The sequence below is a fragment of the Nelumbo nucifera genome, chromosome 3 (genome assembly GCF_055504915.1).
Source record: "Nelumbo nucifera cultivar China Antique chromosome 3, China Antique-T2T, whole genome shotgun sequence".
Lineage (NCBI taxonomy): Eukaryota > Viridiplantae > Streptophyta > Magnoliopsida > Proteales > Nelumbonaceae > Nelumbo > Nelumbo nucifera.
In genome coordinates this window covers 6,190,699-6,200,217 of record NC_142651.1, presented here as the reverse complement: position 1 = coordinate 6,200,217, position 9,519 = coordinate 6,190,699, and the positions used below count along the sequence as shown (strand labels likewise).

At 37.8% G+C, this 9,519-nt stretch overlaps 1 protein-coding gene across 1 annotated transcript; it reads right to left on the bottom strand.

Annotated features, from left to right (window-relative positions):
• Positions 1-5,678: 5,678 nt before the first annotated feature.
• LOC104593005 (BAG family molecular chaperone regulator 2-like) lies at positions 5,679-6,432 on the bottom strand. The gene is made up of 2 exons (XM_010252611.3): positions 6,119-6,432; positions 5,679-6,017 (listed from the first exon to the last, which is right to left on the bottom strand). Exons 1-2 carry the CDS (start codon positions 6,387-6,389, stop codon positions 5,791-5,793), a joined length of 498 nt encoding a protein of 165 aa, XP_010250913.1. The 5' UTR covers positions 6,390-6,432; the 3' UTR covers positions 5,679-5,790.
• Positions 6,433-9,519: the final 3,087 nt, after the last annotated feature.

Here is a 9,519-nt window from a genome sequence, read left to right as displayed (position 1 = left end):
ACGAATCTCCTAAATTTACAAGAACTCAAACTCAAAATGAACTCCTTATTCGATCCTAACTCAGCGGAGTTTCCTAATCCCGGAGATTTCCAATTCAATCCTAACACCTCCCTCAAGTTGGAGCATGCAGATTGTAAATGCCCAACTTGCAGAAAAAATATTCAAATTTTCTGCGACCCAATGTCTTTGTAAAAATGTCTGCCAGCTGAATGGTAGTTGATACATAACTAGGACGAATGCAACCATTTTGAATCTCATCACAAACAAAATGACAATCAACTTTAATATGTTTTGTATGCTCATGAAACACTAGGTTTGTTGCAATATGCAAGGCTGCCTGACTATCACAATATAATCGCATTGGGTTCGAATGCGTCACTCCAAGGGCCAATAACAATCCCTTCAGCCATTTTAATTCACACGTGGCCGTGGCCATAGACGGATATTGTGCTTCCGCTGAAGAACAAGCCACAGTGTGTTGTTTCTTAGTTTTTCAGGAAATCGGCGATTTCCCAAGTAGAATAAACTACCCAGACACGGAACGTCGAGACAAAAGACAGCTCGCCCAGTCTGAATCACACCATGCATATAAATGCAAGTCACAATCTGAACGCAAGAGAATTCCTTGACCAAGATTTCCTTTCAAGTAGCGCACCACTCGCAATGCAGCCTCCCAATGTCTTTCTTGCAATTGTTGCATGAATTGGGACAGAACGTGCACACAATAAGACAATTCAGGACGAGTTGCTGAGAGATAAATAAGCCTGCCCACCAAGCGCTTGTATCGCTCAGTATCAGATAAGAGAGGCCCATCTGTCAAGGCCAGATTGTGATTTTGCTCCATAGGAAAAGGAGCAGGTTTTGTACCAAGTAATCAAACTTCAGCGATAATATCCAGAGCATACTTTCGTTGAGACAGAAAAAATTTTGTTGAGTTTCGGGCAACTTCAATGGTCCCAAGTCTTTCATATGGAAGTAGTCACTCAAATATTTCTTGAAGACTTGAATTGCCATATGATCATTACCTGACACGATAATGCCATCCACATACACGAGGACAAGCACATGTACCCTGTCTCGACGAAAGGTGAATAGGGAGTAATCTGAACCTGATTGTTGGAACCCATATGTCTTCAAGGCTGCGGTTAATTTAGCAAACCAACATCTCGGCACTTGTTTCAAGCCATACAGAGATTTTTGCAATCGACACACCATACTTAGTTTGTCAGATTGAAAACCAAGAGGCATTCGCATGTAGACTTCCTCATGAAGGTCACCGTGCAAAAATGCATTATGTACGTCCATTTGATGAAACTCCCAATTTCTAGTTGTTGCGACTGCAAGAAAGGTACGGACAGTAACCATTTTTGCAATTGGGGCAAAAGTTTCATTATAATCAATTCCCTAAATCTGCTTGTTCCCAAAGATCACGAGACAGGCTTTGTATATTTCCATTGTCCCATCAGCGTTGTACTTGATTCGATATACCCATTTCCGAATGGCAAAGGCTTTACGGTCCATGTCTGATTATTCTCAAGTGCCTGTATTTCTTTCTGCATTGCATCCCTTCATTTTTCATCTTTTACGGCCTCAGCAAAAGAAGTAGGTTCAACTCCTGCAATAATAGCTGCCAAGAAAGCACGATGTCGACAAGAAAAATTGTTATAATTCACATAGTTATCTATGGGATAAGGACTACCTGCAGGATGTGATTGGCTGAGTGAGATTGCAAAGGGACGCGGAGAGGGACTCAAGCGCTGTGTGGTGTGAAGCACATAGTCTCTTAACCTTGTGGACTGCTGTTTCCGTCGATGCCCACGCCCTAAATGAGAATCAGAGTGCTGTTGTTGCTCAACATTGCCACCCCTCTGACGTCAGGACTGTTTTCACTTGTATTTTCTGTGGTGACGTTAGAAGAATGCATGGGTTCACTAGTATTGGCATTTGGGTCTACGTGGGTTCCTTCTTCTACACTGACTCATTCTTCTGCAAGTTAACCTCGCTGGTTAGTCTCCATCTTGCCATTTGTTTGTCCTGGTAAATAAGTGGACGGCACCAACACCTCATCTATCCCACTTATTCCACAATGAAATTGGCCTTGTGCTTTGTTTGGTTGTTTATCCTCCTTGCGTGCATAAGGGAATTCATCCTCTAAAAAGGTAACATCTCGTGATGCAAAGAATGTGTCGGACTCTAAATCATACAAGCTCCATCCTTTCTTTCCAAAAGGATATCCAACAAAAACACACACAAATTTATCCCCTCCATGTCCATGATTGTGCACATATGCCAAGCAACCAAAAACTCGCACATTATCATAAGAAGGAGGTCACCCAAATAAAACTTCATAGGGAGTCTTTCCTTTCAATAGAATGGACGGTGTCCGATTGATCAAATAACATGCGGTCAATACACATTCCCCCCAAAAATCAATAGGCATGCTAGCTTGAAAACGCAATGCTTGGGCAACATTGAGTACGTGCCGGTGTTTGTGTTCAACCCTCCCGTTTTATTGAGAGGTTTCGACACAAGTGGTTTGATGAATAATACCATACTGAACAAAATAACTAGCAAAGTAGACAAACTCAATCCGGAGACTCCCAATTCAATCCAAACAATACATGAGATGGGGTTTCTATCATCTTATCAACAAAGAAAATAGAAATGTGGGGTGTTAGGGTTTCTCATCATTTTATCTTCCCGGATGGGATAGTTTTGTTCAAGGTTGTTAAAAATTAATGGTTAATATCTTTTTCATGCTGCATGATTGTCTTTGTTTCAGCTGACTCCCTATGGCTGCATGGTAGATTAATACTCGTCCACATTTACTCCACCACAACTAATAAGCTAATGACCTTGGCTTTCAGACACAAAATAATTAAAACATATACGTGATTTTGGATTTATGAGTAATGATATATCGCTATCCGTTACCAAAAGAGTAGAGAATTAGATAAGGCAGAAGATACCCATTTCAGACCCGTCCAGATGGGCCCGACCACGCCCATTTCTGTACTGTGGGGTTTGATGGACCATAAATCCTCCAATTATTTTCACTATAGGTTTTTATTCAAATTTATTTTCTTCCTCACTATCATTATCTAAGCCTTTTCCTAACTACATACAGTCCTCTGTGATTCAGAATCTTCACTCAATTTTGAGAAAAGATGAACCCATTTACCCAAAGTTCTGCTAATTGCATTAACAAAAACAAAGAGAGAGGGGGTAGGGGGTTGTGGGTTAAAAGATGTATAAATAAAGTTAAAAGCTCACCTTCAACCTTCAACTTGAATCAAATGATGAAATCAGATCAAGGAGTCGGAACACAAAGACGTGTGCTGTTTTGTTAACAGAAGAAGAGAGCACAAAAGTGCACAAACGCAAGCCTTCTTGGGTATGTGCATTTGTGCTCTCTATCTTCTGTCAACAGCAGCAACACACCATCCATCACCATATATCACCTTCAGCTCTTCACCCTCACGCTTACTACTACTGAAATAAACAAATAAACACTTGGCTGAAGGAAAGAAAAACAAAAACTAGCTAGAAAAGCTCAACAGCTACCCCCCAAGATATGCGCAGAAGAGAACAAGCTAAGTGCACCAGTGCCAAATAAGAAAGAAAGAAAGAAAGGAAAAAAAGGAAAGAAAACAAACATATATGACTAGGAATGCAGGTAGTATTAACCCTAAACTCGATTCATATATAAAATATCATCAACTTGAATTTCAATGAGGAAGCTAGCTAGCTGCAGGTCAGTCAGGGAAGACAAACCTGTCGTTACAGCATTCTTTGTTTCGTTGGGGTGCTTTTCCCCTTCTCTATTTTTGGATTGACAAAACGATAAAAGTGATGAACTTCTTAGAGATAAGCCTGATGATGATGGGAGCACCAACTTGCTCATAAAAGACAAGGAGCCAAAACACAAGGCCTTTCAGTTTTGTCCTTAATTTCAAACTCCCAACATCTCTACAGATATTACGTAATGGGAGATAAATTTTAACCTCTGAAGAATTTCCCAATTCAAAATCGCAATGGCTTATCTGAGACTCAATAGTGTAGGTGTAATTTGGGTTGCTGTTTTCTTTCCACCATTATTCATTCTTCTCCCTTACTGGTCTCAGCTACATAATTTTATCATCCCCATTTGATCATTTTTAATTTATATTAGTGGAATGTTGGAGGTTTTTTTTTCATTCTTTTATTATTATTATTATTATTATTTATTTTTGTTGTTCATAAAGTTTGTATTGATTTTATGTAGAAAACAACTTCAATAGTTATTGCATGGGTATTTTGGATATTTTCATGTCTTTTGTTAGAGAATTTAACAAAGGGGATCTATTTGCAACTGTCAAAAAGTTTATGAGAGGCAATTACAATTGTCAAACTTGTTAGAGAATTCAAGCCTCCCATGAGTGTTGATAGCGCAGTGCTGGTCCATGCACTGTCCCCATGAGCATGTATGGGGAACCATGCTAGCCATTAACCAGAGCCTCCCCGCAAGGGGTGATGGTTTAGGAGTGCCAAGGTTAAGCACCCAATGAGGTCGACCACCCCTTCTCAAAGGGTACGTTAAGCTTTTAGTGGTCTACCTGAAGATAACATCAATTCTCTAAAAAATCTTATAAGCGAAAATGATGTTGGTGTCCTTTAACGTAAACCCGCCGAGCATAGTCAAGGTTAAGCGTCTGTTAGACCGTGACACAGTGTCAAGACGGCCCTAGTGAGCTTACGATTTGCCTAACGACGACTGAATCCTCTGTTGCGGCGACGGTGGATTTTTAAATGGATTCTGAAGTTTTCTATTTCACAGTTTTCGATGGACGATTGAGTTTCGAGTTCACAAATTACAATGGCTTTACATTGATTAAATTTTTTGTTTAGAGAGCAGCAAAAATCGAGCAGATATTTAATGGGTTCTTCGCAAAGAGTTTGCACATAATACTGGAGTCAATGTCCCCTGTTTCCTCCCGGAATTACAGTGATAAGCAGGCTCTCTTGTCACAATCTTCGTCCCTGTCTTCAGCTTCAAGTGTCAAGCCCAGAGACAAATGGTTCAACTTAGCACTCCGGGCTTGCCCATCGGCTTGAGAGAACATTGACCTCTGGCACCAGAGCAATCTGGAACCAGCGGTGGTCGATGTGATTCTCGTCTAGACTCCAGAGCAGGGAGCAAGAGTGCGGTGGGAAGAAAAATGAAAGGAAAAAAAAAGGAAGAAGAATAATTAACCCTAATTTTGAAAGGTCAACGAGGGTTTATATAAGTAGATTTTGTCATTTTGAAAGTTGAGAGTATATTTAAGTGCAGGTATATATAAATAATTAACCCTAATTTTGATGCTAACAACATCAACACAAACGGAACAAAGCTGGTGAAAATATTAATGCGAATTGGGTCAGGTTACTGTGGCTACCTATTGTGTTTTTTCAGCTATAATCCCCATTGAAGTCAACTTCCCACTTGCACGTTGTGAAGGCAATTTGGTAAGCAACTCTAAGGCCATGTTTGGTTTGATAGGAAATAAGAGAGACTCATAAAGTTGAGTGGAAATTCTTAATAAATCTTGTGAAATCCCTAAAAATAACTTTCTCCCTCAACTCTCTTGTTTCTCTCTTATTTTCTATCAAACCAAACACAAAAAAGAAACCATTATAACCTTTTTGAGAGAGAGAAAGAGAGAGAAGAAATACTAACAAGCTAGTAACAAGTGGGTGTTCTCATAGTTGATACAAAACATTGATTAAACGTCGTTACGTGGTTAGTAGAAAAACAATTAATTAATCAGATTACACGCTAATGGTTGGACAAGGATTCCCAATGGCTTTGTCTTGGGACAAAGCATGAAGTTTCCTCTCTCTGTTAGCTGGGTCTTCCAACAACAGCACCTTATCCATGTCTCTAACCCCAACCATGTGTAAGAAATCATTGTCTTCTCTCTCCTTCCCTCTGAACAAGAGCCTCTGCTCTCTTGGTTCCAAGTTGGTCACCAATGATAAAATCATCTTTAGTTCCCCTGTAAAAATCAGCAAGACAAGGATATATATAAACGATGAAGAATCTATTGTTTTCCATTTTAATAACCCAACAAACAGAGAAAGATAGATGATGGATTACCAAAAGTTGAAGTTGCTTCAATGGAGATACCATGCCACTCAGATCCAGTTGAGACTCTAACCGTGATCATTCCTTCACCTTCACTTTCCCCATTTTCTCTCTTCTGAACCAGCATCCCTCCAGGTCGGAGCTCCCATTTTATTTCACCACCACCTCCACATCCCCTGCCGGACCCTCCTGTGCTGTTGTCACCACCACCACCACCACCACCACCGCCTGCGCTAAGCTTAGAGTTGCTCCTGCAAAACCTCTTTACACTAAATCTAATCATCTCTCTGTTTCTCTGTCTCTCTAACTCGAGGGGGAGAGGAAGACGGTTGGTGAAACTTGAAAAGAAACTACTTATATAGGAAGTTGATGAGCGCGTGAAGTAGTGAAGACACAAAAGAAAGAAGAAGGGACTAAAATAACATTTAAAATGGTAGCTTTCTGCGGTTCTGCCCGTGGTGTTGTGAAAAGTTTGGTTGTATGATAATGGACGACTATGATGGTGCCACGTAGTACATAAAAAGGATGGAACCTGTCAACTAGCGAGATTTTTCTGCCGATTTTGTTGGGGCAGGAGGGGAGTTAACGCACATGGGGGGCGTAAGGCGCTTGCTTGAATGGCGGGCCACACAAAATCACATCGACTGGTTGGTTGGTCCTCTAAAAGGGTTGCCATCTTTGGTTTTAGGCATTATCTTAGGGCCCTAGGGACTTTGTTTATATACCGCGTAGGGACATGGATCTTAGCTCATAATTCCATACTGGAATATATGTTGAATAAGAAATGGAGATTAGGTACTTTGTCTTTTCTTTTCTTTGTGCATTTGTAATTTGGTTTGGTTTCTACGTTACGTGGGTTTCTCTCCGCCCTTTGAAAAATGGTTTTTAAAGCTATATTTTTGTTATCTATATTTCGTAATGGTGGTTGGTAACTCTAGGGTATCTCTCCATGTGGGCAAGCTGATGAGGTGGAAGATTCTCTCTCTCTCTCTACTCCAGTTTTAATGTTTTATCACCCGCAAGGATGATGTGGCTTATCTGAACCATCCACCAGTGGATATCCCTCGGTTCAAATCATCCCTATATTAGCCATAGAACATGCCCACAGAATGGCTTAATTTTGGACATATAGCAAGGGTTTGGCTATAGGGAGGGTGTTTATTATATAGTCCAAATTGCCAAACTAAATCCAACTGAACCAAGCTGAAATTTGTGGTATGGTTTGGCATGGAAATAAAAGCGGTTTGAGGTTCTTTATGATTTTGGTTTGATTTCCTGAATTTTAGAAATCAAATCAAACCTTAACCGAATATATAATATATAACAAAATACTATATATAATGTATAATGAAATAAACTCTTTGAATTATATTTCATGATTAATATAATTAATCTTAGGGTCTCAAAAATCTATCATTTTAAATTTGGATATGACCTGATTTGATTCGATAAATATCCGAGTTCAATCGATTATTTAATTCTTATATATAATATTTTATAATTTATATATATATATATATATAATAATTAAATATCCAAATTCGAATTGAATTGAATATTCAAATATTTAATCGAATTCGAATATTAATTTTTCAGTATCTATCGGATATCAAATTTTTTAATCAGATTTAAATTCGAATATTGTCTGATTCAATTCGAATTCGATTTATTTACACCCTTAATTCTCAATGCATGCTGAGATGTGCATGTGAGGCCCCAATATGAGCTCCAAGGAAAGAACAAAACAAGCACGGGTTTATGAGTTATAAAGCCACTTCACTTTAAATTCGAAATTGTTGAGTATGCTTCAAATCGGGTAAGAACCATAGATATTAGAGAAAGCCATTACGCAATGTTGATCCGAGTTATCCAGAGTCTTGGAAAAGGTGGATTAGATATAGACCTAATCTTTAGTATTTTTTTTTTTCTTCCTAAGTTGGGTATTGGGTATGCATGTTTGCTAGAAATCAAATTTAGATATTTGATCTTTTCCGTGCGTCATGAATACTAATGCTTTTGAGTTTCCTTTAAGAGCTATGACTAACAACCAGGAATGTTTGTTAGTTGAGACTTTGTGGATCAGAATTCTAAGAACTGGATAGAACTAAATTAAATCAAGTCTTTCCAATTATTATTGTGGGCAAAATTGTTAATAGTCATGCCTTTGGAGGTGATCAAGATAAAGTATGTTTGAATAGAAGCTCTAGTAATGGTAAATTTTCAGTGTTATTAGGAAATTGTTAAATTGTTAATACTCAATTGAATTTGATGACATTAGGAAATTTTTTAATCTAAAAATACCTCCAAGTTTTGAAGTGTTATTAGTAATAGCAAATTGTTAATACTAAATTGAACAGGGAATGTTGTATAACATATGGTCAGATGCTAAAGCTATTTTGGACTTGTTGAACAGGGAATGTTGTATAACACCTTGGTTTTTGGAAAACCAGGTGGTTTGATTTTATTTATGACCCTTTAAATTCCTTTCTTATTGTTAAGTTTGTTTATAAACCTCATGCCTTTACCAAGTCTATTCACTTTTTAGCTCAATGGGCCAAAACCTCTGGGGACTTATGCTTCCATGGACTCCGATTTCCTTCTGTTATAAGTTTTTTTTTTTCTGTTTAATGAATTAGTTTTCATTTAACCACTAAAAAAATCTTATGTATTTGGTTTTATTTAGGTTTTTTCATTTAATGTTTATACTTTATTTATTTGCAAAATCGAGAAAGGTAATCACTATAACCGTTTATGACAAATAGGCGCTATTAGGCACTACATCAGCATAACAGTAAAAATACGTCTAACCATTGGGGGAAGCTTAAAAAAAAATAACTTCCCCAAACAATAGGAGTGCACAGAAACTGAAGTCACCTTTTGCTATTCTCAATGTGGAAGAAAATGAGAGAGGAATTGTTGAAGTGGTATCTATCTAACATCATTTATTGAATAAATGTCCACGATTCCAAACACCTTCAAAATCTTTAACATTTCTGTTTCACAAAATAGCTTCTCTCAGCGTCAAATAAATTTGTAATTTCACACTTATCAGGATGAGAATTTACCTATATAAACATTTCTGATATATCATTATTACATGGTTTGAACTTAGAGGCGGCTTATTAGTAGCTACTGGAGTAAACTGGGATGTAATTTTTTTTAATATGTCCACCACAACTCTATATGGTTGTAGGATCATATTATGTTTCCCATGTTTCTCCAAAAATATCTGAATTTATTTTTTTTTTCTATTTATAATATTAATATGCATGGAAAAAGGTTCTCTAATTGGATCGAATTAGGAAACTTGCTAAAAGATTCTACCTATTATATTAGCTAGGTTTTCTTTATTTTATAGGCATAAGGGCTAAAATTCACATAGTGTAGCTTGAATTATCCTACCAACGCTAAAA

Bases quoted from the DNA above. Each gene is read 5' to 3' on its own strand.
- LOC104593005 (XM_010252611.3), bottom strand. From the start codon at position 6,389: ATGATTAGATTTAGTGTAAAGAGGTTTTGCAGGAGCAACTCTAAGCTT. The intron at 6,018-6,118 runs GTAATCCATCAT...TGATTTTTACAG, and splicing joins TGAAGCAACTTCAACTTTTG to GGGAACTAAAGATGATTTTA.